Source organism: Cuculus canorus, chromosome 5 (assembly GCF_017976375.1).
Source record: "Cuculus canorus isolate bCucCan1 chromosome 5, bCucCan1.pri, whole genome shotgun sequence".
Lineage (NCBI taxonomy): Eukaryota > Metazoa > Chordata > Aves > Cuculiformes > Cuculidae > Cuculus > Cuculus canorus.
The window spans coordinates 9,167,072-9,194,893 of record NC_071405.1 but is presented as its reverse complement, the minus strand read 5'-3'; the positions used below and the strand labels follow the sequence as shown (position 1 = coordinate 9,194,893).

At 47.1% G+C, this 27,822-nt stretch overlaps 2 protein-coding genes across 2 annotated transcripts in view; one reads left to right on the top strand and one right to left on the bottom strand.

Annotated features, from left to right (window-relative positions):
• Window positions 1–230: 230 nt before the first annotated feature.
• Window positions 231–13,775, bottom strand: SIX4 (SIX homeobox 4). The gene is made up of 3 exons (XM_009564372.2): window positions 12,979–13,775; window positions 9,059–9,747; window positions 231–6,170 (listed from the first exon to the last, which is right to left on the bottom strand). Exons 1-3 carry the CDS (start codon window positions 13,758–13,760, stop codon window positions 5,374–5,376), a joined length of 2,268 nt encoding a protein of 755 aa, XP_009562667.2. The 5' UTR covers window positions 13,761–13,775; the 3' UTR covers window positions 231–5,373.
• Window positions 13,776–16,137: 2,362 nt separating this feature from the next.
• The window catches only part of MNAT1 (MNAT1 component of CDK activating kinase), a 130,912-nt gene continuing 119,227 nt past the window's right edge, over window positions 16,138–27,822 (top strand). Inside the window, exon 1 of the mRNA XM_054067087.1 lies at window positions 16,138–16,289. Coding sequence (XP_053923062.1) covers window positions 16,192–16,289 — 98 coding nt within the window. The 5' untranslated portion in view covers window positions 16,138–16,191. The remainder of the gene's footprint in view (window positions 16,290–27,822) is intronic.

The following is a 27,822-nucleotide window of genomic DNA, read 5'->3' as shown; positions in this document are numbered from 1 at the left end:
ACTAGTAGTTGGAAATGTATTTCAATATTATCTATTTGAGACACAGATTTATTAGCTAGGTTTGAAGATTTATGCTTTTTAATTTAGTATTTTAAAAGCAAAGTTAGGGTCTGACAAAGAGCCACTCAAATCAACAGAAAGTCTCATTCTAGCTTAAGTAGGCTTTAGAATAATTCCTAGGTGAGCATGGGCATTCACAGTTGACGTCTCTGTCATAGCTAGTCATTAAAGCTGTTTCTACTTTAGATTGCTCTTCCAACACAAAATTCAAAGCCCTGACATGGTCTCCAAATGGAAATACTTACACAAGATGTGTATAAATATAAAGTTTATTCAGTATAGTGTTTAGAAAAATAAGTTCACATCATCTCAGAATACAAATAAAACACTTAATTGTCCAGGCACAAACCCCTATTACAGTACAACAAACATACATACTTTAGATCTCTTTGGTTGGGTAATTCAGCACAGATATGCTTGATGACACACTCTGGGGCGGCATCATCTAACAGTGCAGTAAAGACTTCTGATTATTCCCTCCTCTAAGGCGTACATTCCGCTTAAGTCTCGTATTTGTTGTAAGGCACAATAAACCCATATCGCAGAAGTAACTGGTTAGTTCTGGACAAACAGTACATGCAGCAAAAGAACAAATATCCTCTGAATGTGAATCCCAAAAGTCAGAAGATTCACGCTCTCGAGTTCAGAAATGTAAGAAGCTAGTTTTAAATTATATGAAACATACAGGGTATAAAATATCCTTCAAGATAATAACTGCTAGGAGATACAGGAAGACTTCAGGTCTCCGTGCTTGTAAAATATAATTACTTTTGTTTCCAGAGTTACAAAATCATTATTCTTTTTATGATTTGAGATGTTTCTTGATCACAAGCACAAGGCGATTCGTGCACCCAGAGTCCTGCACATGTATTTTCGATGAAGCTAAGAGATGGACTCTATTGATTGTTCATCTGCCCTTGCTAAGAGAAGTCAGAAATCTGCCTATGGGAAAAGCTCCTGTGCACATGGGGTCAAATTCTGCCCTGCTTAATTTAACTGAAAATTGTTATTGAGGTGATTTTGCAGGACTTGAAATCAGAATCTGTCCATTATTGTCATTAACCTTGGATTGATAGTAATAACAATAAAGACAGTTCCAGACTTATTTCTGGGTAAAGCAGCTTTCTGAATGTGTCTTCCTGACTCCACAGGCAGGGTAAAGCTGTAAATGGAAAGAGGTATATGCTTCGATAGACCGTGACCGCTCAGTTCTAACTCTCAGCCTTGTGCACTGGTTCACACTGTCACCATGTACTGGGCGAAATCCACCCTGACCCACTCCAGTGAAATGAATGGACCATATTCTCGGCTGGTGCTAACGGACATGAAAGTCAGTGGAACTGTGCTAGTTCAGCCCAGCCGAGGACCTGGCCGATAGATGTCTGTGATTTACATGGCTGAAATGTCCTTCAGGTAAGACCACAGGAATAATGCTGCAAATAGTCCAGACAGAGCATTTGATATACTTATTTCTGGTTCTCTGCAACACTCTGGGCAAAACAGAGGCAGCTTTAACTAAAAGCAGTGAAGAACAAAGGGTTCTTAACATCATGCTTTGTAGGAATTTGCTGAAACTTTAAGCATATTTTTCAAAGCTGAGTCTGGGACCAGAAAAGTAGTAGAATTTGGCAATGTTTCCTGTAACATTTCCAGTGGACTTACAATTTACAAACATATGTGAAGCTGAAATGATCCTTTATTCTCATTCGTAAGAGAAGAGAGAGGGAGAAGAAGGAACATGTATGCCAGATGGACATACCTTCCATTTAAAAAACAGAACTTGATAATAAAGACTGTCTGCAGGGCTTGGACACTCACTGACATTCACATGTGTGGAGAATGAGCATCCATATCCCCTAAACACCATTTTAAATCCTTGGGAATCCGTGGAGCAATGCCTTATTTACAGCAGCTGAAGATCCGGCCCCAGACACTTTTCGGGGCTTTGAGTACTGTCTATTTAGAGCAGTTGCCTGCTTGCTTGAGGGCCACATAATAAAAACTGACCCTTATTTTACAGTAGGAGTAAAACTACTATTTAAATATCTACTTTAAAAACACTGTACCGTGCAACAAGTCTTTATATTGTGCATATGTACCTGTAGAAAACATGAGGTTATAACTACGTTACCTGGAGGGAATGACAATTTCAATGGGAGAAAGAAAGAGTAAAACACAGTAATAAAATAAGTTACTTGATATCTGGAAGACTAGAATAGATTAATCTTACTTTGTCCCAAACCATTGTTTTTATGTACACCCTCCACTCCCACTGAAGAGTGGGAAGTCTCCTATTAGAAGTACCAGACACTCCAAGATACGCGCCACTGTAACAAGACACACGGTTTTCACGTCAACTGTGCTGCAAAGCCTTGGAATTCAGAGCCTCAGTAACATCACGAATGCGAAGAAGGAAGAGTTTAAAAAGAAGTAACAGGTACTGGTGTAACACCACAGTCTTCTCAGCTGTAAGACCAGATTATATCAACAGCTCAGAGAGTGCTCTGAAGTACTCTCTAGCCTAACTCCAAATATAGTCTGAGCTTCACTGACCAAATGTTAAGCCCCAAACAACTACTTCAGAGCAATGCACGCATTCTCCATTAACACAACAATGACACAGGGTCCTTCTAGTTTTCCAAATCCTTGAAAAAAATCATGCAAAGCAGATAAAGCTACTGCTATCATCATCTTGGTTTTAGGGGTGAAGAAGAGGTGGGAAGCAGATTGCTCACGCTGGAACCCAGCACACAGATAAACACGCAGAGCAGAGAGGAGAACTCTGGACTATCCGATTCCCTGCTCACACAAAGATCCTCTGAATGTCACGGGAAGATGTGCCAGGGGAACATATAGTTCCATGTTTTGCTTGTGATAATCTCCACTTTAAAGCACTTGCCTTGAACACCCTTTTTGCCGAGGAGCACGTGGGGACAGTCAACTGCTTAGAGCTGCTTCTGCCTGCAGAGCATCAGGGACTCAGTACAGCTGCAGAGTGCAGGCCTTCCACACTTGCTCCTCCCTTTTCCTGCACTTTACCCTACAGCCCTAGAGACTCTGGCTCACAGCGTGGACTCCAGAGCTTAACGAAAGCACACAGCTTTGAGGTTCCACAGAATATCTTGCCAAGCACATTGTATTCAATATAGTGCAAAATGACAGCATGGATATCTATGCCATTCTCCCGGCACAAAGAAACGACCTTCATTCCTCAAAGGGTTTCCACAGAACCAGTTAACAACCAAGACAGAAACAGACTGAGATGGGCTACCTCTATTCTCTTTCCTTTCCATGTTTTGTCCTTTATAAGTGATCTTGTTCTGTCCTGAACCTGACTCAGAGCCCACAGAAGCTTATGAAAACATTTCCCACTGCCTTCCGACGGCTTCGGACCAGGCCCCTGAGGAGGATGAATACATGCTCTAATTACTGTATATATCCACATTAGAATAAAAAATAACAAAACAAACCCACTAAAATTAACAGCATGTAGTCTTTATACATCTGCATTCTTATTATTAGTTTAAAGCTTAAGGATGTGCTTTTCCATGCTACAACTCCTCTGGAGGAAAGGTAAGACCTGAACCAGCTGCCCAGAGCCCTCCTGCTGTCCCCAGCACAGCACAAAAGGGAGAGACCCATCCTCCTCAGCCAGGCAGAGCCCACGGCTGCTCCCATGAGCCCTTCGGGCAGCTGCAGTTCCCACTGTCAGCCCCCATGCTGCTTATTCTGGAAGGATATAAAAATACACGCTTAATTGCACTCCTGGATGGGGGCCTGCTTGCTTGAGCAGCAGCTGAAGCCCTTCCACATAGGTGATTTGGCCAATGGGTCTGCATAAGCACGGGGCTCCCTTCCTTGGCCTGCCCATCCAACCTTTCCTGCTCATCTGCCCAAGGCTGGAGCCAAGACCTTTCGCTCAGCAGCACGGCTTTGCCCGTGGTCCCTCTCTGGACTCCTCCTGCCCTGCTGACGTGGTGCAGAAGGACCTATCTTTGACTCTCTGCACCGCCAGTAAATGTCACCCACGATGACTGAAAGACTGAAAACTCCTCTTACTCATGCAAGTAGGGGCACTGATATCAGCGGGGCTACTTGCAGAAGTAAGGCATCAGGATTTGGCCCTGAGGACGGATATTTGCAAATCAGTGTTTTTATTCCTCCTACCACTGTGCTTTAGTAACAAAGATAAGGCCACTAGGAAGAAAGGCACATGGAATTCTGTAAAAAATACACAAAAAGGTTCAACTAATTAGCAAATTACTAACAAAACAAACAAAAAAACCCTGAACACTAAGACAGAGGGAGTAGAGACAGGGACCTCTTGGGTTTGTGAGACTGGGAGTTCATTTTCTAGTTTCAGTGTGATTAACGTTTTACTTTTACAGTCTATTGCTTGAAAAACTACAAAAAAAAATAAAAGGTAAAACCTTGTCAGAAATAACTACGTTTACTTCCTGCTCAAACAATAAAAATAAATTAAACAGCCAGAAAATGTTTTCCTTTCCAATGCATTGTGTCTAAAGTGAAAGGGAACATAAACCATAAATAAAATCCATTGTACTAATTTAAAAAAAAAAAAAGTCTCCTTTATAAGAACTGAAACAATATTTACATTCATACTGGAGAGAAAGCTTCTGAGTTGCATAATTAGAGTTTCTAATGACGCTTTTTCTGGTGCACTGACAAAATGCTAGCCGTAGCATTTAGGAACCTGTAAGTGTTTCATGACAGATTTTTGGTTTGAATGCCAAGTTTGCTGGGGAAAAAAGCAAACACACCAGTAACAATATTGTTCATGATTCTGTTTTGTTTCTTAACCTCAAACAACATAAAAGTAGCCGGTGAGGTATCGTCTAGAGTTCCTTAAAAACTTCTGAATGCCCATGGACTAGAAGTAAACAGCAAAAATGACTGCATTGTTTCTACACTTATGGAGCGAGATTGTTGTTTTGTATGTAAAGTTAGGAGTGTATACTTACTGTTGAGAGTATGTTGTACTACTGAGAGTCTAGTTAAATTATCAGGGTAGTATCTCTTAGCCAAACCTGTACTCATTTGCTCAGTACTTGCCTTTGCATTTCCTTTCTCCTTTAAGCTGCTTAGAAGAGAATACTGCATGCAAACCAAGTGTGGCTACCTAAATCTTTTGCTGGAGACTCCTCTGTACATTGATTCAGACCCCTTAAATGTCCTTCTGTTTTCTTTAAAGGAAAAAAACACCCAGCAACCAAACACCCCCTCCCCCGACTTGGTGCTTGTTAGGGCCTCAATAGGAGACTTATCTATTAAAACAAAGCAAGAAAAAAGAAGTTACAAGTCTTGCATATCTTCATCCATCTGAACTGTCTGCAGTTTGGCAAGTTCTTTTTTGTCTGTTTCCAGTTCTTCACAAACCGTGTCAACCATGTTACTCATAACATACTTGGATTTTGAATCCAGCATCATTAAATTGCCAGTTGACTTACTCTCAGAACTAGGTAAGAAATTCTCCTTGACATCAGGTACAGCTTGCAGAACTAACCTGTGCTCTCTGACAAAATCCTGATGCACTTGTTCAGAGGGGTGGCTGACACGGTCTCCACTCGTAGAAACAATTTCTCCAAGCACAGGCTGCGCTGTAGAAATGGACAACAGATCTTGACTGGTAATGAGGGAACAGTTCTGAAGAGTTGCATAGTTAGTGTTGCTGATAGATATCACGGTAGAGGTACTGGTCACAGGCGATGACATGGACTGGCTCTCCGAGACACCAGAGTTCAGTTCTGCAGCATTTAAAAGAGTTGGTGGGGTGAGGGAAAAATTATGCGAGGGAGTTACATTCACTAACGAGGAGGCCAGGGACTGGAGTCCTCCACTGGATAGATTTTCAGAAGACATGTTAACATTTAGTTGCGTGTTCTGACTGACTGGCATCAACTGAGAAAACACAAGGCTTCTTTCCAGTCCTTCTTGCTTGACAGAGCCTACTGCCTGGCTGGAATTGGGAACCGTATAAACAACTGCACTTGGAGTGAGGGGGCTGAAGAAAACCTTTCCTTGCTGTACTGTTGAAGACTCAGTTGTAAAAGTTCCTCCATCAGATGTGCTGGGATTTACTGAAATATTACCTAGAGAAATGGAAGCAAAAGAAAGGAAAACACAGATTATAGTTGGCAGAGAGTTGTGCAGTTATTTTGTTAACAGGGTTTGGTCTTTTCAATGTTTGCAGTACACACATATGCTAATATTTCACGCAATACAGAACAGTGTTGTTTATAACAGGTGAGAGGAGATTTGGTATGAAGAAATAGAAGCCGTTAATAGAAATTGCTTCTAGAAAGAATAAAAAACCCCACGGTTCTGGTATATTAGGTGCCTTTCAAACTCTCACTAAGGAGCAAACAGTCCCTGGCCATGTGATTAAAATGAACGTGCTTTGGCCTTCGCTAGTTGCAACCACTCCATTTCTATCTAAGAATAGAAACATGAAAAGCTATTAAAGATAGTTCAGTGACAGACTACAGCTTATGTGTGGGAACTGGAGACACGTCACATGAAATCCACTACTGTCGGGCAGAACCTACCTGAGCCAACCTGTCCATAAACATCAAAAAACAGTACCTTCTCTACGGTTAACTAGGCAGTCCGTCAGGCACTCAGCATTTCACCTTGCTTTCGCATATTTTCTAAAAGCCTAATGCTACTACATCCACCACGCTGTGCCAAGTCACCCAGCAACTGCCTACACTCGCTGAAAGCCATGTTACTGCTTGTGCAACACTGTAGCTCGCCAAAGCAAGAAGAGGTGGCCAGAGATGACCTGAAATTGGTTTTACTGGACATGCCATCTAAGCTGTCATTATAATAATTTCTAGAATAAGATAAACTAGCTCTTTGAGCAGTGTGCCGATTCAAATGCCTCTCTTTCTCAAAAACAGTTTAATTTTTAAAGAGGCTACAGCCGGAGACACCTGATTTTTCTAAAACAGCACTGAAGATGCATTTCTCACCTGGGGAATGTTTTAGCTCCCTATTCCTTTCCATTAACGAACAATTATTTTTTCAAAGAAGTTACTCATCGTGTAAACTAGAAGAATAAAGCAAGGCAACTTGAAATTACGTCCCAATAAGATATAGAATCACAGAATGCCATGGGCAGGGACACCTAACACTGGAACAGGCTGATCAATGCCTCATCCAACCTGGCCTTGAACATCCCCAGGGATGGGGCAGCCATTACTTTCCTGGGCAACCTAGGCCAGTGCCTCACCATCCTCATATGAACACCTTCCTAATACCTCATCTAATCTCCCCTCTTTCAGCTTGAAACCATTTACCCTCATCCTATCTGGGTACTCCCCAATAAAGAGCCCCTCCCCTGCTTTCCTGCAAGCCAATGGTCTCAGCCTGTCCTCATAACACTGTTGCTCCAGCCCTCTGATCATCTTTGTGGCCTCCTCTGGACTCGCTCTAACAGATCCTCATCCTTCGTGTGCTGAGGGATCCAGAACTGAATGCAGGACTCCAGGTGAGGTCTCACAAAAGTGGAACAGAGGGGGAGAATCACCTCCCTTGACCTGCTAGTCATATTTACTGTAGCTTACCTAAAATAGCCTGCAGCACGCTTCAGTTGCAATAAGCAGCCAGATATCCATCCTTCTCACATTAAGAAAAACAAAAAAAGAATTCAAAGCAGCAAAGAGAGTCTTCACTTTTCTCCGCACTGCACCAGACCAATGATGGGTCACTCTCCAGTGGGAACTGGCATGTTTAACCATGGGGAAAACGTTCAGAGAGGAACTTACAGGACTCAGGCCTTTCAAATACAGCAGTTCCTTACTACTTAAGGGACAGAAGTCTCTCCCCTTTGCTGGCTGTCAGTTTGTGCCTCGGAGCGTGAGGGTTAAATGGCTGCTGTAATTACAGGTGGTATTCTGACTAAACTTCTTTTTCATCTTGGTTAAACTACATACCAATAACTTCCAGTGACTGCAAGTGCCATATTTCAGGATCTTCTAATTCTGCACCCATTTAAAATGTGTTTGTTTGGCTTCAGTGTTTCTCCCCATATTACTTTAACAGCAAGTAAAATTAACTCCCTAAACCTGTCTAACTGAAATAGGCTAAGACGAGCACAATTTGATTTTTCACTACAGTACTCACAGCTCCTGAAACTAGAGATTTGTTTAGTCATTTTCATAACCAAAGATACAGTGGCTAACAAGTAACAAAGCTGCTCAGTTGTGCTTTAGAACAAGGATCCAGAACTAGGCTTGCATTCCCCAGGATTCTTCCTGGCCAGCCGCAAGTTTCAGCCTACAGTGTGTTAAGACAAACCCTAAAGCGGACTTGAGGAGGAGCCTGCGCACTTGGCACGTGAACCTGCGATGACATATTTCCCTTGGACTGAGGGTAGTTTTATCCAAATACCCTCGCCTTTTGCATCTACAAGCTATTGCATATTTTTCTATTGTTTCCCTGAACTTTAATCTTTTGAAATTACAGAACAGAAAATGTAGGAGTGTAACTGCTTAGTCCTGTTGTGTCTACAGTAATTTACAATTTCTTTCTGTGAAATGCTTTGGTTAAAAAACCAAAAAAACACAAAAAATCAAAACAACTTCCACAAGAACAACAATGGTAACAATTTCCAGCTGCCTCAATTTTCATTTTTATGAACCTTCTCATTAGAAGAATTCAGTGGCAAATGGGGAATATTTTGAATTACTGAAACATGTAAAATTTACAGATATTTGTGAAGACTGCTACCATGGACTTCTGAGAGCAGCATGAGATGAGAGGGATGTAAAATACCATATCTCCTTCTCTGCTCTTAGTAGAGAAGCTCAGCCACACTTAATACTGTCCATGAGCATAATCCGTTACAAAGGCAGGCAAAAGGTATTATTTGATGCACTGTGTGCTACTTTGGTTCACACCAAAGTAACACAGCTTCTAAAATGCTAGTGTGACCATTCCTAACTTTTTCTCTTACCATAAAAGACAAAATTTTTACCTTGTGAAGCTGCCACAGAAACTGGAGGCAGCTGCAGAGAGGAAAAACCAATGCTTCCGTTCAGCAGCTGGCCATTTGTTCCTGAATTGGGGATCTGGACAATGCCATACTGGTTTATTTGGACAGGAGCAGTAAAAGTAACCACAGAGCCTCCGTCTTGGGAAGCAGCAGTTTGTACGCTTTCCCTTTTCACTTCTGAGCTCGGTATCAACCCTGGGAATGAGACCGGGATGTTGGTGGGGCTGAAGGTGGCTGCTGCAGCACTGGGGACCGAAGCCTGAAGGAGTTTGAAGTCCTTAACATCTTCTGACGAAGACGACAGTATGTCTGTAATGGACACCCCGTTGCTCACAACGCTCGATGTGGTTTTGGGTGAATTTAAGGTAACTGTCTGCGAAGCCCCGACGCTGAGTCCATTGAGAATGACACCATTGGGTCCCTGAAGAAAAGAGCTCCCATTAAGAAAGACAGGAGAGGTGCTGGCAGGCACGAGGTTTCCATTCAACAGAACGCCAGATGAGCTCAAGGCTATTTTAGTGTTTCCGAGCTGCTGCATGTAGACGGGCTCCATGTGGCTGGGAAGGCTGAGGCTGGTAACACCATCAGATGAGCTGGAGAGCGGATGGGGAGACAAATCCTCCTGCCCTTTACTGGATTCATCTTCTGTGCTTGGGTTGCCATCTGACTCACTATGGGAAAAGATGGAGAGATGACATGGCATTACTGCGGTGCACCAGGGTGCTCTGAACCAAGGGGGGTTGTTTACTTCCATACAGTTTGGGGGAGTTTTCCTGAATATTTCTGTGTTTTGCCTTTACAAGGCACTCAAAATTAATCTTGGGGAATCACAGATTGGTTTAGGTTGGAAGAGACCTTAAAGATCACCCCACTCCAACCCCCCCCCCCCAGTGGAACAGGCTGCTCAAAGCTTCATCCAACCTGGCCTTGAACCCATCCAGGGATAGTGCACCCGCTACTTCCCTGGGCAACCTGTGCCAGGGCCTCCCCACCCTCATTGTGAAGGATTTCTTAATATTTAATCTAAATCTCCCCTCTTTCAGCTTAAAGCCATTCCCCCTCATCCTATCCCTGCATTCACTGATCAAGAGCCCCTCCCCAGCTTTCCTGGAGCCCCTTTCAGTACTGGAAGCTGCTCCAAGGTCTCCCCAGAGCCTTCTCTTCTCCAGGCTGAACAACCCCAACTCTCAACTTGTCCTTGTATGGGAGGTGCTCCAGCCCTCGGATCATCTTCGTGGCCTCCTCTGGACCTGTTCCAAGAGTTCCATATCCTTCTCATGTCAGGCATCCCAGAACTGGACACAGGACTCCAGGTGGGGTCTCATGAGAGTGGAGTAGAGGGAGAGAATCCCCTCCCTCGCCCTGCTTGCCACACTGCTTTGGATACAGCCCAGGACACTTGGTTTCTGGGCTGTGAGCACACCTTGCCAGCTCACGGTGAGCTTCTCATCAATGAGCGCCCCAAATCCTTCTCCTCAGGGCTGCTCTCACTTCTCTGCACAATTTCAAGTCAAGAGAGAGGTTTCTTGGCGAAAGGACACATCCAACCGAGGAAGAACTTTACAGAGTGGGTTATGGAGCAATGAATGAGCAGGAACACCACCTTCTCCTCTCTGTCCACGCCGCCCGGGCCACCGCAGGGGGCTACCTTGCCCCCTCCCCCACTAGCCCAGGCGGGGGTGCAGCTGAGGGGGTGGGAGCTGGCTGGGAAGGGGGGCAGGAGGTGGGGGACTGCCTTTGTGCCCCTCTGCCGGGGTTTTTTAGCCGCCAGGGCTGCATTTTTCGGTCGCTCCCTGCTCGGCTCCCTCCCCCCTCGCCCTTTGATGTGTCCCGGGGAGGGGGCCGCGGCGGCACAATCGCGCCCGAGCCGCACAAATGCCTTGGGGCCCTCCGCAGAAGTTTTTTTTCTCCCCCCTCTCCTCCTCCTCCTCCTCCCTTCCCAGGGAGGGAGGGAAGGAAAGGCGGGAGCTGGGAGGTCACCTCCACCTGCCCGCCCTGGGGCCCCGCCGGGGGGAGCGGGGCGAGACACGGGGGGGGGGCAGAGATGAGGGGGAGGAAGAGGCATGGCGGGGATACTGGGGGTGGGCAAAGATACTGGGGGAGGCACGGGGGGAGAGCCGCAGGGTGGGGGGTGCAGAGCCCCGGGGGGTGAAACACTGGGGAGGGGCAGAGACATGGGGGGAGACACCGGGGGGAGCAGAGATAAGGGGGGAGGGTGCTGGGGGAGGGAACAGAGATACTGGGGAGAGGCACGGAGGGGAGACATGGGGGGGGGCACAGCCCCGAGGAGCGAGACTTGGAGGGGGCAGAGGCATGGGGGGAAATATGGGGTAGGGAAGGCAGGACCCCGGGCGTGAAGCACTGTGGAAGGAGAGCAGAGACATGAAGGGAGATACTGGGGGGGGTGTAGATACTGGGGGGGGGTGTATGAACATACCGGGGGGGGAGGGAGATACTGGAGGGGAAACTGGGGAAGGGGGCAGAGATACTTTGAAGAGACATGGGGGATACGTGGGGTAGGGAGTGCGGAGCCCCGTGGGGTGAGACACTGGGAAGGCGGGGGGGGGGGGGAGATATTGGATATTGGGGAGAGGATGGCAGAGATACTGGGAGGAGGCACGGGGGGAGACACAGGGTGGGGGAGACATGGGAGAGATACTGAGAGTGGGCACAGGGGTGAGACACGGGGGAATGGCAGAGCCCCGCGGGTGAGACACTGGGGGGAAGACACGGGGGTGTGGGCTGGGCAGAGATATGGGTCAGGGGGAAAGCAGAAATACAGGAAAAGGCACAAGAGGCAGACACGGGGCTGGGGGGGGGGGGGGCTGAGCCCCAGACACGAGGTGAGGCAGGCAGAGCCCCGGACGGGGGAGCAGAGACACGGAAGGGGGCACAGGGGGGCGGGCGGGGGGCGCAGAGCCCCGAGAAAGACATAGGGGGAAATGGGAGGGAGGCGAGGAGGCAAAGCCCCGTGGATCAGAGACACGGGGAGGAGACATGGATGAGGGGGTGCAGAGCCTCAAGAGGGAGACGGGGGGACAAGTGGGCACAGAGACATGGTGAGGAGACATAGGGGGGTCGGACAGAGTCCTGAGATGGAGACGGCGGGCAGAGATACGGGGAGGGGAGAGACATGGGGCGATAGGGAGGGGGCAGAGACCAGAGAGGGAGGCTGGGGGGACAAATGGGCACAGAGACACAGGGTGGGGAGCAAGGCAGAACCCCAGGAGGGGCCGGGGGGGGGCACGGGGAGAACAGAGCCCCGAGAGGGAGACGGGGGGGGGGAAGGAGCTAGAGCCCCGGGAGGGAGACCCGGGGCAGGGGCGAGGCAGAGCCCCGAGAGGGAGACACGGAGCGGTGCGGGAGGCAGAACCCTGACGATCCTGCTCTGGTCCCGCAGGGAGCGGAGGAGCCCGTGGCGAGGCTGCGGGACCCGCTGCAACCCGACCCCGTCCCGCTCCCGAGTCAGGTTTCAAAACAAGAGCGGAGCGGCGGGACCCCACACCCCCCCATCAATGATTAACTCTGTCAGCCACCGCAATTAAACACAAACAAGAGGGTGGGGGGCACACAACCGACCAACCCCCCCCCCCGCAAACCCTCTCCCTGTAGCCCGCGGGGCGCCCGGGGTGGGAAAGAAAGGGGTGGTGGGAGAGCAGGAGCGCAGGGAGCTGGGAAGGGGCTGCAGGGAGCTGGGAAGTTTTCCGACTCTGGCTCGCATGCCTGCATGCCCGGGGTGTGTGTTGGGAGCGAGGAGGGGGGGGAAGGAGGGGAGGACGAGGCGCAGGGAAGGTAAGCGCCATGTTTGCAAGGGAAGAAAGAGCCGGGAGAGGGAGGGAAGGCAGGCAGGCGGGAGAGGGGGGCGGGGAGGGAAAAAAAAAAGTTTGCAAGTTCGCCCTCACCTTTTGGACTGGGTCTCGGAAGGATTCCGGTCCCGCTGCCTGCGGTTCTTGAACCAGTTGCTGACCTGGGTGAGGGAGAGCCCGGTGATCTTGGCCAGGTTGCGCTTCTCTGCGGGCGAGGGGTACCGGTTCTGCTTGTAGAGCTCCTTCAGCGCGTTGCGGGACTTCTCCTTGAAGCAGTAGACCGTCTCCTCGCCGTCCCAGATGGTCCTGGGCAGCGGGAATTTCCTCCGCAGCCTGTACTTGTCCACCGCCCCCAAGGGTCTGCCCCGGGCTCGCTCCGCCTCGGTGTAACGAGCCTTGTACCAGAGCTCCTGCAGCAGCGGGTGGTTGGAGGAGTCGAAGTTGTGGCTCTCCAGGATGCTGTACAGCTCGGCGTAGATGCCCTGGTGGAAAGCCACCAGCGCCCGGGCTTTCATCAGGCTCTCGTTGCCACGTAGCAGATCGCTCGGGGGCAAAGACCAGAGGAACCTGGCCAGGCGGTCCAGGTTCCCACCTTGCTGCAGCGCCTCGCACACGCAGGCGACATGGTCCGGGGAGAAAGCCAGGGGGGTCTGCGACGAGGAGGAGGAGGAGGAGGAGGAAGAGGAGGAGGAAGGAGAGGAGGCAGCGTGGTGGTTCCTCGCCAGCAGCTCCGCGTGCAGCAGGATCTGCTCGGCGGCTCCGTCCTCGGAGCCTGCGCGCTCGGCGGGGAACGGGCCGTCGGGGGGCACCTCCATCGCATTCTCCTGCTTGATCTCCACCGCGCTCGCCACCTCGCCCGTGGGGGAGGCAGAAGACATGTTTCGCTTCGTTTCCCTTCTCTTTTCCCCCCACCCACCCCGTCCCCTTCTCCTCCTCCTTCTCTTCTCCCCCTTCCCCTCCTCTTCTCCCCCTTCCTATCCCGCTGGGAAGTCCACTCCTCCTCCTCGTCTCCTTCCTCCTCCTCCTCCTCTCTCGGCCGGCTCTAGCCGATCGGTTTTCCTCGCGGCCCCGCAGCACGCATGGACGGCGGCTCGCGGCGCTGCCAGCGGGCTCCGCTCCGCCGCTCCCCCCGGCGTGACTCCCGGCGCCGCCGCGACGCTCCGCGGCCCCGCAGCGGGCGGCCCCGGCCGCGCCCGCCCATTGGCTGCGCCGCGCGGGGGGGCGTGGCTTCGCATCGCCATGGCAACTGTCAATCATCCCCCCTTCCTTCCCCCTTCTATCTCCACCTGGATGGGGTGAGAGACGCAGGGAAGTCCTCTCTGCTCCTGCAGCTTTGGCTGCGTGGGAAGGGATTGGATAGAATCATAGAATAGTTTGGGTTGGAAGGGACCTTAAGGATCATCCAGTTCCAACTCCCCTGCCATGGGCAGGGACATCCCACTGGCTCAGGCTGCCCAAGGCCCCATCCAACCTGGCCTTGAACACCTCCAGGGATGGGGCAGCCACAACTTCCCTGAGCAACCTATGCCAGTGTCTCACCACTCTCATCGTGAAGAAATTCCTCCTAATGTCCAGTCTAAATCTGCCCCTCTCCAGTTTATACCTGTTCCCCCGGCCCTATCAGTACAAGCCTTTATGAATAGTCCCTCTCCAGCTTTCTTGTAGTCCCTTTCAGGTACTGGAAGGTCTCTATAAGATCTCCTTGGATCCTTCTCCAGGCTGAACAATCCCAACTCTCTCAGCCTGTCCTCATACGGGAGGTGCTCCAGCCCTCCGATCATCTTCATAGCTCTTTGGACAGCAATGGATGGACATCATCCTGTGATGCTGTAGTTGGGTTAGGACTCCATAGGATTGAAGCTCTCAGGGTGATGCTGTAGTTGGGTGAGGACTCCACGCAACTGAAGCACTCAGGGTGATGTTGTAGTTGGGTAAGGGCTCTGTGGAATTGAAGTTCTCAGGGTGCTGCTGCAGTTGGGTGAGGAACCCCATGTAGAGTGCTGAGTCCAGTTCTGGAATCCCCAGCATAAGAAGGATATGGAGCTGTTGGAACAGAGAAGGAGAGGGATTTGCGGTGCTGGTTGATGAGAAGCTCACCGTGAGCTGACATGGTGCGCTTGCAGCCCAGAAATCAAACGTGTCCTGGGCTATATCCAAAGCAGCGTGGCCAGCAGGGTGAGGGAGGGAATTCTCCCCTCTACTCCATTCTCATGAGACCCCACCTGGAGTCCTGTGTCCAGTTCTGGAATCCCAAACATGAGAAGGATGTGCAACTGTTGAAAAGGGCCAGAGGAGGGCTATGAAGATGATTAGAGGGTTGGAGAAGCTCCCATATGAGGACAGGCTAAGAGAGTTGAGGTTGTTCAGCCTGGAAAAGAGAAGGCTCTGAGGAGACCTTAGTGCTTCCAGTACTGAAAGGGGCTCCAGGAAAGCTGGGGAGGGGCTCTTGATCAGTTAGTGCAGGGATAGGATGAGGGGGGAAGGGCTTTAAATTGGAAGGGGGAAGATTTAGATTAGATATTAGGAAGAAATTCTTCATGGTGAATGTGCTGAGACACTGGAATGAGTTGTCCAGAGAAGTCATGGCTGCCCCATCCCTGGAGGTGTTCAAGCCCAGGTTGGATGAGGCTTCGAGTAACCAGATCCAGTGGGAAGTGTCCCTGCCCAAGGAAGGGGGTTGGAACTGGATGGGCTTTAAGGTCCCTTCCAACTCCAACTATTCTATTGTTATTATCGTAGAATCGCTCGGCTGGAAAAGAACTTTGAGATCATTGAGTCCCACCATACCTGCCCAGAACTAAACCATGTCCCTGAGCACCTCATCTGCCTGTCTTTTAAACCCATCCAGGGATGGGTACTCCACCACCTTCCTGGGCAGCCTCTGCCAGTGCCTGAGAACCATTTCGGTGAAGACATTTTTCCTAATCATAGAATAGTTTGGGTTGGAAGGGACCTTAAAGATCATCTAGTTCCACTCCCAATCTGAACCAATCTGAACCTGCCCTGGTGCAATTTGAGGCCATTTTCTCTTATCCTATCACTTGGGTGAAGAGACCAACACCCACCCGTCTACAACGTCCTTTCAGGGAGCTGTAGACAGTGATAAGTTCAATATTATTATTATTGGTTATTATTATTGTTGTTGTTGTTCGTATTAATATCAACCCCCGGACGGCGCGCGCGGCGGAACGCGCGGGGATCGCGCGGGGCGCGGGCGGACGGTTTTGGCGGTTGCACCCCGGGCGGAAGGCGGAAGGCATTGAGGGAGCTGGTGTGTGGGGGAGGAGGAGGGAGGGGGAAGCGGCGGCCATGGATGCCATGGATGACCTGGGCTGTCCGCGGTGCAAGACCACCAAGTACCGCAACCCCTCCTTGAAGCTGATGATCAATGTCTGCGGGCACACGCTGTGAGTGCGGCCCGGGGGTGGGGAGGGGAGGGGAGGGGAGGGGAGGGGAGGGGAGGAAAGGGGGAAAGGCGGAAAGGCAAGGTGGGAGAGAGAGGGAGGAAGGAGAAAGGGAGAAGGTGGAAAGGAGGGGAGGAGGAGGAGAGGGAAGGGGGATGGAAGAGGGGGAGAGGAGGGGAGAAGGAAGATGGAAAGGGGCGGGTGGAAAGGAGGAAGGGAGAGGGGTGGAAGGGAGGAGGGGAGACGGCAAGGAGGAGGGAAGGGAGAAGGAAGGTGGAAAGGAGGAGGGGAGAGGTGGAAGAAGTAGAAGGAGGTGGGGGAAAGGGAGGTGAGATACTGAGGGGCAAGAGGCGAGGAAGGAGGGTGAGAGGGAGAAGGTGAATGAGGAGAGAGGGGAGGAGAGGGGTAAGGGGGAAGAAGGGAGGGCAGAGGGAAGGGGCGGTGAGGAGAGGAAGAAGGAAGGTGGAAGGAGGACAGGGAGGTGAAGGGGCGGCAAGGAAGGAGGAAGAAGTGAGAGAGGAAGATGGGGAGGTGAGGGGAGAGAGGAGGGGAAGAGAAGGAGAAGGGAGTTGGGAGTGAAAGTGAGGAGAGTGAGTGAGAGAGGTAAAGGGAGATGAAAGGGAGGTGGTGAGAGGGAGAGGGAGGAGATGGGCCAGTGAGGGAGAGGGAAACGAGGAATGTGAGGGGAGAGAGGGAGGTGGCAAGGAAGGGGGAAGAGCGGACATGGAAGGTGGAGAGGGAGGCAGCAAGGGAGGATGGGAGGCAGAGTGGGGAAGGGGGACAGTGAGGAGGAGGAGAGGGGAAGTGAGGGGTGAGAAGGGTGTTGAGGAAGGATGGGAGGAGGGGAGATGGGAGGAGTGGAAAAGGGAAGGTGAGAGGAGAGTGGGGTGGCAAGTAGAGGGGAGATAGGAAGTGGAAGGGAGGGAGAGGTAGGTCGTGAGGAGGGATGAGAGGGTCCCCATGATGGGAGATGGATCCCAGTACAGGGTTGTGATTCTGCAGGGACATGGCCAGTGGGGCCCGAGTGAAGTGGTGCCTCCCCTGGCCCAGCTCAGCAGGGCTGGGCCAGACCAGTGCTGGCCATGGTGAGGTGGCTGCGGGCCCCCTCGTGTCCCTGCTGCCTCCAACCGTTCCCTTTGGGCTGGGCTGGATCATGTGGGGCTGGAGTGCTGTTTTTGGCCGCTTCTCTGCTTTGAAATCCTTGAGGGGAACTGCACGGGGCTCGGTGTGTTCAGCACCGGCTCTGGTCCCGAAGGCAGCTGGGGCTTCAAGTATGAAATGGGGAACATAGAGGAAAATACACTTCTCATTGACTGTAATGCTTTTCACTTGTACTTGACACCGTGCTTAGATAATTAAGAAAACAAAAGGAGAAAAGATGATTTCTTTTTTTGGCGTGTTAATTTTCCTCGGTGGGGAATGCTTTGTCTGAAGGTTTGAAGGCTGGAAATCCTGTTCTGAACCCATGCTGGTGATGTTGTTCGTTCACTTGTTTATTGCAATAAGAGTTGTGACTTTTCTCTTTTTCCCCAAAGATGAACACCTAGGTAATTCCCACTGCTGGCTGGAGCTAATTTAGGTCGTCACACATAGTCACAGCTCTCTTACTTTCAGACTTGGAGATCTTCCTTAGTTACTGTGGAAGTTTTAAAGGCTCTGCTGTGAATTCTTTCTTAGGTACACAAGACAGAAGCCCTGTACTGCAATAGCAACCCTTTCTGGGGTTGTGTTTGTTTGTTTTTTGTTTATTTTCATCTTCCCTGTGATGTGTACATTGAGCTGTTTATATTTTTAAGCTACATATGAATTAAGTTCCAAAGACATAGCCTGAAAGCTTTACTTAACTTGATATAGTGTTGTGATGGAACAGGATGAAGGAACTGGGTTCCAACAATGAGCTTATATTATTTTTTTTTTGTTTGTTTTTAGAAAAAGTGTTAGCTTTTATCAAGTTCCCTGTTCTCTGCAGCCAAACAAGCGCCTCTGTTGCCATGAGGGAAGGCGTGTGGGAGAGCGGTGGATGATCTCCTGGTAGTGGTGATGGTGTCAGAAAGGGTGGCAGCAGGAGTACCCCTTTGTGGACAGTGATGCTGGCTGTGTAGAAGTGCAGTGTTAGCTGGAGTTCAAAAGGTAGCAGCCACGTTTAGACAAGGCTGTGCAGCTTTAAAATGACACTTCTATCTTCTAATCCAGCGAACAGCAAGGGACTAGTGGTCTTGATGATCTTCTGCTTTCAAGCTCCTCCGGAGCCGCTTCCAGCAGAGAACAGCATGTTTCAGTTTGCTCTCCTGCTTTGGTTCTCAACATTCTTTTTTTATAACTGAGTTTCGGTTGAGAAAATTAGTCATGTTTTGTGCTTTGCAGGGTCCAGCTGCTGACATCTCATTTGGGGTTGATGTCCTTGTCTTGCTTTCCTTGTTGCTTCCCAGCTGAAGAAGGGCTGCCTCTGCTCCCCGCAGCTCTTGTTTGCACTTCTGCATTTGGCAAGTGTTGTCGCCAAGACCAGGTCAATCTGAATGCCTGTGGCCCTGGGCTGAGCCAGCCGGGCATCTCTGCAGGGTACCTGCTGGGAGAGGGACATGCAGACCCACTCAGACCCTTATCTGCACCCAGCAAGGTCTGTCAGTCCCTCCTTTACCTTCCCAGCAAAGGGGTCTTTGCAGCTGAGTGACCCTGCTTTCAAGCATGTATGGGTGAGGGCAAAGTTGAAGTCGCTGCGTAAGTAGATTTCTGGATTTCTTTGTTTTTGTTGTCATTAAGGATTCTCCATCTTTATGTGGTTCAGAAGGGTCACTTTGTCTCTGTAATATCCTTCCAATAACCCTTTAAAGTTCTGTTTTTATTATTGTTTCCATATGATGTTACAAAGCCTTTGTGCTGAAAGTTGTTCCTTAGTAATGGCTAATAAATTCCTGTAATAACTGATGTGGAAGCTCAGATGAGGCACTTGTGAATGAAGTGTGAGGGGGGAAAAAGGGGAGGTTATTGATCTCCTGGTAAACTATAATTTCTTTCATAAATTTGCCCCGTTACTACAGCCACAGGGAAGGAATGTCTAGTGTTCTCAAAGCAGGTGAGCTAAGCTAAGTTGGTGATGGCAGTCTATTCCGATAATTTGTGCTGTTCTTACCGTTGAAAATAATTCTCGTAATTTAGATATAACCTAAATTTCTTTGCTATAATTTAAGCATTTCAGAATTCTATCATGTGTTTTATACACCTTACCAACTGTTCAGTACACTTAGTCTGCAGGAACATGTTGTGTTTTGAGGGCTTTCTCTTTGGTGTTTTCACACGCTGGAGAAATCCCATTATTTCATTCTCCTCTCTCCAGTGATTGTTTTGGTTTTTCTTAATATACATTTGTGGGCTGTTCTCATTGCTTTTCCTGAAGCTTTTTTAACTTAGAGTTTTTCTGGAACAGGACACAGTGCTCCAGCTGAGTCCTTAGTACAACAGGTAGAGTCATAACTAATTAGTTATGATAACTAATTCATATGATGGCTGCATTCCATACAGCTCAGTGGGATGACACGTCTTTACATATTCTTTATTTTTTGCTGTGATAAGCGTTCTTTATGTTCAGCATAAACCCAGGTTATTTAGTGCTTTATCACACAGCACACCTCTGTGTAGAATAGTGTAGAACTTCACCTTCCATATTGCGTTGTACGTATGATTGTTCTTGCCTGTTTGCTCTGTCAAACTCCATATTGATTCAGCTGATTTTGCACTTGCTTCAAGTGCATTTGGATTCTGAGTCCCTCAATCAAATGTCCCAGATTCGTGTCCTCTGCTGACTTCAAGTGACCTTTCTGTCCTCATGTTTTCTAGTGTGTAATTTGCAGACAAGGTGTTGGTTAGGAGATCTTCCAAGTTGTTGCTTATGATGATAAGAATTCTAGCTGAGGCAAAGCAAGATATAGAGTGGCCTCCAGTGAGTTCCTTGCTACATAACCTTTTCCTTTTTTTTTTTTTTTTTTTCCCTCCCAAGTTACTTTTGGTAACAGTGGAGAATGATAAAAGATTAGAACCATATGAATGTGCTTGCTGCCTGTTTCCTCTTGGAATAAAATAATGATAACTTATCTCTAGGCATGGGTTTCTAATCATCTGTCAGTACTTCACTATGTACCATGTTTATTTAGATTATAAGGCTGTCAATTTAAGTCCAGTTAAAGCAAAACTATACTGCCTCTCATTGTTTTTTTGCTATCTATGTTGTTATTGTGTCTTTGGAGGAAGTTATATTTGTTTGGTATGGTTTGTTCTTAACAAATTCTGTGTTGGCTCTTACCTGCTTCATTATCCAAAATAGGTCGTTTGTCTGATTATTTATTTCAGCATCTTCCTGGGACTGACAGTAACTCTGATGGTTCCTTGTTTCCTCGTATATTTGGTTTCCTGCTCTTTAGAGGCAAGGGCTTTTGCCCTTCTTTGGGCTGCTGGAACCTAATGCAGAGCAGAGATAATCATTGCTAACTGCCTTTGTCAGTTTTCAAAGGGTAAATGTTGTGTCTACCAGATCTGAAAATGTTGAAGTACTCCTTTAATGCTGTAACCCCTGAATATAGTCCATAGGTTTATCGACTACAAGTCCATAGGTTTATGGAAGCTTATTAAGTTGTCTGCCAAAGGGTATTGCCTTTCTCATGCTTCTTGTTTGAACTTTGCCGATACATGTGCATGGGAAATCTTTCAGAATCTTCACTTTGTTGGAGGAGGTTTGGAGCAATTGCTCTAACACATTTCCTGGTTCTTGATCGTGTTCTTGCTCCTTTTGCTGTGATATGAGTTATATTAGGTGGTTAATCTCTCTTAGCAAATGGAGATTGATGCAAAAAATGCCCAAAGTGCTTTGGCATCCTCTCTTAGAGATTCTCCTTCCCATTGAGTGGTGGGTTAATGCACTCCTACTTTAACTATGCTTTCTTTCACTGTGGGCGTTCTGGAGGAATATTTTCATCTTACCTTCAGTGTTGCCTCCCAATAGTTTCTTTCCTAATCCTTTGACCTTTCCTATTTTGTTATCTGTGCTGTTTGCTTTCTGACCTTCAGCGATTTCATTTGCACTTCTGCAAAATCTCTTGAATTTCAGGTCATTAAAGAGCCTGTACTTAACAGATCAGTAAGCTTGAGATCTTTCTCCTAAGTTGTGGTTTTACCATTCATTCATTTTATTTGTGTTGTGGTTCTCTTGTTTTGCCCTGCTGAAGAATTGTGAGAGTGGTCTTTTTATGACTTCTGTCAGCCGAGTTGTTTCCACTTTCATGTTCTTAGCCAGTTCCTCCACTTTGGTTAGAACAAAACTAGAAAAACCTTCCTTTTATTGTTGTGTGAGTTCCCACCCCCCACCGTTTCACCCACTATGTAAACAAAGCTAATCTCAAAGTATTTGAGCACTTGTTCGGCAGTGTATGTCCTGTTTGTCCCTTTTTTGACAGATGCAGGCAGTGAAGGTTCTTCTTGCTATGAAGTCATGTGCTTTGGAGGTTTGGCTGTTCGTTCTTCTCTTCTCTGCTTCATTAATTTAAATCTCTCTTGTCTGGGCTAGATACTGTATGTCAGAGTACCTGTGTTGGCTTCCCGGTGCTCTCTTACTGTGACCTTGATCCTGCCAGCCACCAAATTCAGTCCGGATCTTAGCACCAATGTATGCAGAGAGCTTTCTCCTCCCTTGTCCTTTGTGCATCTTCCTGTGTTGGTGTGCTCAACCCTACGTTAGAAAACTCCCAGTGGCTTTCTCCTAACGTGGCATGTTTGCCATGTTCAGTTCCCCTGTGGGCAGTGGAGCTCTGGAATGTGTCCACGTCTGCTTGTGGCAGAGCAGGGGTCAGCGTGCTGATAAGCACAGCAGTGCTGTTGTGGAGATAAGGGAAAGGCAGATGAGTGCGAGAGGATGAAATTGGACATTGTGTCTCGACTGTAAACATCCTTCAAGTTGAGCTTCCATTGCAGTTTATTCCGATGGAACCATGCCAAGCCCTACAATTATGGAAATGTTTTTTTTTTGTGGGGATTATTTCTTAATATTTTGTTTTCCTTGGTTATTGCTTCTTGACCAATATCACCAAAAGTGTAATACCATGTGTTTTTGGCATTACTCTAATGTTAAATAAGCCTTTTCCACTATAAATCTTCCCTGTCACCAGGAGGGGGGATGATAAATTAGCAGTTAAAAGTTGTTCTAGGATGGGACTTAGTATGGAAATGCTCAGTTCAAGGATAATGGATGTCTTTTTAAGTTTATTTTCTTAAGTATAGCAGAGGTTCAAGGCATCAGATGCTTGGCTTAAAAGATGCTTTTGTGCAGGGAGAAGTGTGTCTAATTATGGAGCACTGCTTGATTAAAGTTCTGCAACACATTAGTTTCTATGGCACGCCAATGGCTTTACCTTCTTTTAGAAGTTTACTCTTGAATTTATTCAATAGTCTTTGTACATGCATGACAATTTTTGATTGTTCAGACGATTCCTAATGTCCCTTCTGACTGTACAGATGCCAGGTGCGTGCTTGCCAATGGAGCTGTAATCCACCTGGCTTCATTGAGACCATGAATTATCTTTTATTCTGCCTGCTTGGATTTTATGGCCTGTTTCGAGTTTTAGGAGGCAGGTTGAGTGTATCCCACTGCTTTACATACATAAAGAGGAAAGGAAATGCATCCACCGAAAACTGCATTAAGAGGATGTTAAGGTTGTTACTGCAAACAGGACTGGGTAAAGAAATTTACTGTTGGCTGTAAATGTGGACCATATGGTCTCCAATAATCAGATGCCAAAGTCTTAGGTGAAAAATGTAGTTAATTTGGGCTGCTGCTTCAGCTCTGTTGTCCTGCTGCAGAGAGGAGAAGCAAAGTCAGTATGTAAAGCTCTTTCTTGGGAGTCAGTCCTGCTGCGCCAGCTATCTATGATCTGTCCTGACTTGTAGAGGGAAGAAACATGGATGTCAGCAGACCTCCAAACCCAAAGAAACTCCTTTTCCTACCTAGTGTCGTGCCAGCAGTGTCTTTCCCATGTGTGACATCTCTGTGAGAGAGTGGCACGGGTACCAGAGTGGCTTCCACAGAAAACTCATCAGCTTGGTTTCATCTCCTGCCTGTGTGGTGTTTTTGGGTTCATTCATCTACTGCCACAACCTTAGATGGTAGTTAATGAACTTGGTCTATTATAAACTTTTCTGATCTCTTTTCTGTCCCCAGAGGCTTACTAAATGGTGTCCTTATTTTCTTTTTCTGTTTCTCCTTTTCCCAAAGGGAAATGTTTTTATTTCTTTATTTGTTAATAAGGCTTCAAAATTAAGACAGCATAACAACACTTGCTCTCTCTAGGCCCAACTTTGTGTCGCTCAGGGGATACACCAGTTCACCAAGTTGTGTTATGGGTATTCTGTAATCTGCCCTGCACCCTGTTATAGCTGTTCCAGGGACTCATTAGAGGGTAAGTGCGTCCTCTGAGAACTCTTAATTGCGGTGCTAATGCTGCTAAAATGAAGAAACAGAGGTTTCATTATTTGCCTATTTATTTTAATGTTAGGAGCATTTGGAGTTTTGTGGCTGTCAAATTCCCCAGGAGTTGGAAGTAGGAACATCCCTGGTGGATTTGGGGGAGTGGGGCAGGAGTTGTTGGAAAAAAAAGTTTGGAATCTCCTTGTTTAAACTGCTTCTAAGTGAAAGGATCGCTTGGCTTCCTGCTGCATTTTTCTCTGCAGTGTGGTTCAAGAAAATGCCTTTCTTCTAAGATGGGGGAGTAGCCCTGGAGATTGTGGAAAATAACAAAAAACCTGTATTTCAGCCAAGTGAGTCTGAGTGAAGAAGTCTAGCTGGAGGTAGGCAGTGAGGAACTGTCAGGCCTGTAACTTTTAATGTGAGCATGTGGGAATTAGGTGCTTAAATATGTTTGAATTTTATTCGGCAAGCTTTTTCCCTGAGGAAGATATTTTAAATGCAAGATATCCAAGGGCAGTGATACTGTATTCAGGGCTGTCATTTGTAACGTAAAGGCTGGCTGTGATGTATAAGACTTTTAGGCTATTTCTGTTAATATGAAGTTGGGGTGTAGGCTTGTGAGTGCTGATGGTGTGAGTAGTGCTCTTTGAACTGTAGAAACAGGTGTGTGGGTGCAGGATTGGGGGAAAAAGCAGCAGGCACAAGGGAAAGAGCCACCAGACTCTGAAGGAAGGACCTTCCCACGGTACAACGTTAATTCAACTTGCAGCATTTTGTGAAGCTGTGTGCTTAAAAAGTTGGCTTACCTGTGAGAGCAAGTGCTCTGTTTTATCCCTTAGGCTTGTTTTCTTGCTGTGTCACGTCTCAAATTAGATTCTTGGATAGATCCTTGCCTGGATGAAAAGCTTAAGTAGTCTTGGTGAACTGAAGCAGATTGGGACAAGGTATAGCTAAAAATCTCTACCAGAACACGAACTTTGTCTGATCCTAAAAATGCCTGCTTTGCTTTGGTGGATAAGTAATGAAAATGATGTAATGTGTTTCATTCCCAATGATTTATATCTCTGAGAGAATTCTCTTCGCCTCCTGGGTGAGGTGGGAGGATTTTGCCCACGTTTGTCAGATCTAACACAAGGAGTAAGGTTAACTGGTGCTTGTTTGAAATAGTTGCACAATCGTAGCCTGCCTGTATCCTCAAAGGGAGAAGCAAAATTACTTTTTTTTTTTTTTTTTTTTTTAAAAGTGGTACATATTCCCCGGGAAAGAAAGCTTTTTCTTGACTCTTAGGGAATAAAAATCTAGGTCATCTTTTTACATTTGTGTTTTTTGAGTTATTCCTCTTTTTATTAATTGAGATGAGATGCTCTTTGGACTCTGTTCCATCCCATTACTTTTCCGAAGTCTCTCAGAGTTAGTCATGGGAGGTGATTAAAACACTGCTGAAGTACCCAAGAGGTCATTTCCTTTTGCCATCCAGTTTTGACAATGAGTATTTGCTTTCAAATTTGGCTCCGAGTCATGGTCTTAACACTTCTGTTGAAGTGGTGTTAATGCTTCAGTTACATTATTCTTTTGTTTTAAAACTCATGTTTAGAAAATTTTTCTTCTGCTGAGCTATCAATTGGTGTGTCTGCTTAGTAATGCTCCTTGTCTGCTTAGCAAATCTGGCAGTGCGCTGCTCTTCATTCCTTGTAAATACTTTGTGGAAATTTAAATTGTGGTTCTGCTCTGAGGCATTTGGCAAAAGGAAAGCTATTGTTTATATCCTGCATCTCCAGTCCATAAGTTGAAAAGTAAATTCTTTTTCCCTGGTTCTGGAAATTCTGAATCTGCAGCCTGAGATCCTGAAAATGGCTCAAGGGTTTGAGTGCCCAGCTCGAGGAGTCTTCAGACACGCCCAGCCCTTTTTCTTGGAAAGATCCTTACCATGGTGAGGCTGAACATGGTGAATGTCCAGCATAGGAATGGTCCAAGACCGGTGTGGTAAATCTCTATGGTTAAAAGAAGGCAAACAATAACCTTTTAAAAATTTGATATTAGGTGAGTCTTTCTCTTTTGTTTCTTTTAATTGCATCTACTACATTAAAATTTAAACTAATATTCCCGGGGTTTGTGAGGAAGGAGAACATTTGACTTGCTTCTGTGTGGTTGCATTATGCTAGTAAGAGGTGTGCATAGGTTTAATATTTATGAAATTAAGCAAATATATTCCTGAGTCATTTTAAAAAGTGTGTCTTGGTAATTGTAAATCTGCAGCAAAGCGGATCTAAAAGTGCCTCCTTGGAGGACTTTGTCTGTGTGCTCTTGTTTGGGGCATTGTTTGTTTGTTTCCCCCCCAGGAGTGAAGTTTGAAGGAAAGCTAAGTCAGCATTTTGGAAACTGAATTGAGTACTGCAGTGTTTGGAGCTGGTTAGGAAATCAGGAAATAAGAAAACCTTTCCTCACAGTAACCAGGCAGGCAGAGTGCTGAGCTTGTCTGGTGGGCACTGAAGTTTCATATTGCTGGTTCCCTCTTTGGTTTAGTGATATACAGGGAACAGTGGATGCTCCTTTACAGAAAGGCTGCGCTGGCTGTCATAAAAGTTAGAAGTAGCAGTCCTAAGAGTGAACTCAATTTTGTTATGATATCAGCACAATGTTTCTTCTTTAGAAAATGTTTTGCAAGACTTAGACTTGACAAGACCAGATCTGAGAAAAGAACTTAGCAGGAACTGCTGCTGTCTTTAACAAAATTACATTTTCAGTGTTGTAGCTGAGAACATTTGATGCTCTGAAAACGATATTCTAAGTTGTTCCTCCTTTGCTTATAACACATGTGGAGGAGAGAATGTATTAGGAAATCCTTGCAGGCTTTGTCTTGGGGAATGCAGGTGAGTCCAGAGAAGGGAGAATAAGATGCCTCTGCCACAGAGGAACAATGAACAAGTCATGTGATCTGATAAATATTTTGGCTCTTGATTGGGAAACATGTAGAAAATGATTTTTCCTGTTTCCACCGTCCTGCCAAGGTGATTGGCACTGAGGTGAAATTATGTATCTAAACATTTGCAGAATCCTGGGCTTAATGTAAGCATGGCAGCTTCTTTACTATTGTAGAGTTAAAAAAGTTGTTCTGCTGAGAGCTAGAACATGGTGGAGCGGGGCAGAGAGGGCGATGTGTGTTGGTTTGTGGTTGTTTTTTTTAAGAGGCAATGTTGAGGTAAGAGTTCTCAAGGCCTAGGAAGGTTTGGCTTTCTGTTTTTTAATGCCAGGCAATGCAGCCAGGCTGTCAGTCTCTCTGCCAGGGTGGCAAAGAAAGGCTGGTGTTCCCAGACAGCAGAAGTTTGGCTGATGTTGACACCTTCAGACCGCTGAGCTAGGATGGGAAGTGTTAGGTCTAATTGGGCCATAAGGCTTGGCACTGGGGCTCGATGTATCGCAAGAGCTGCTAGCAGAGCTAGGGTGAAGAAGGAAGAGCTGTGGTCCCAGCCAAGTGCAGGCAGACAAATGTTTAATGTCTTTAGCATCCTTACTTGCAATATCTCATGTGTTTTGTGTAAAAAAAATTGCTGTCTTCTTGGAGATAAGGAGTTGAACTAATTTGCAGGTGTAACTAGCAACTAGATTATTAGTGTGAGTATACAAACAGCCTTGTATAAAAAGAGTTCAGACTCTTCTGGGAGTGGCCATGTGCAGGTTTAAAAACACTGAAAAGTAGTCTTTGCACACCCTGGATGGCGTCAGGAGGGACCTTCAGTGGCAGTTGTGTAGTTTGATAAGCCTGTGACTGATGTGCTGTGAACTGGAGGGGGGACTGCCTTTAGATTCCCAGGATCCCCTTGTTCTGGGGAAAAAAAGGAAAGTTATCTGTAGTTTTGGGATGTGGTTGCATTCTGGAAAGGGGGAGAGGGAGGTTAATGTGACTGAGGGCAATGCTAGGATGATGTGATGTTGCTCTGAACATCATCAGCTGAGCTGGCTTGGAGGAATTTAGGAGCTGGAGAGATGCCTGTCTGTTGAGGTTGGTCTAGAATTATTGTATTTGTTTGAACCTTTTTGTTTCTGCTTCTGCAACGAAGCCTGGCCTGAAATTTTGCTAAACAAATCCTT

Coding starts and splice junctions, on each gene's coding strand:
- SIX4 (XM_009564372.2), bottom strand. CDS start 13,760: ATGTCTTCTGCCTCCCCCACGGGCGAGGTGGCGAGCGCGGTGGAGATC. Junction 9,748..12,978: donor TCCGAGACCCAGTCCAAAAG/GTGAGGGCGAAC, acceptor CTTTTCCCATAG/TGAGTCAGATGGCAACCCAA. Junction 6,171..9,058: donor TTCTGTGGCAGCTTCACAAG/GTAAAAATTTTG, acceptor CCATTTCTCTAG/GTAATATTTCAGTAAATCCC.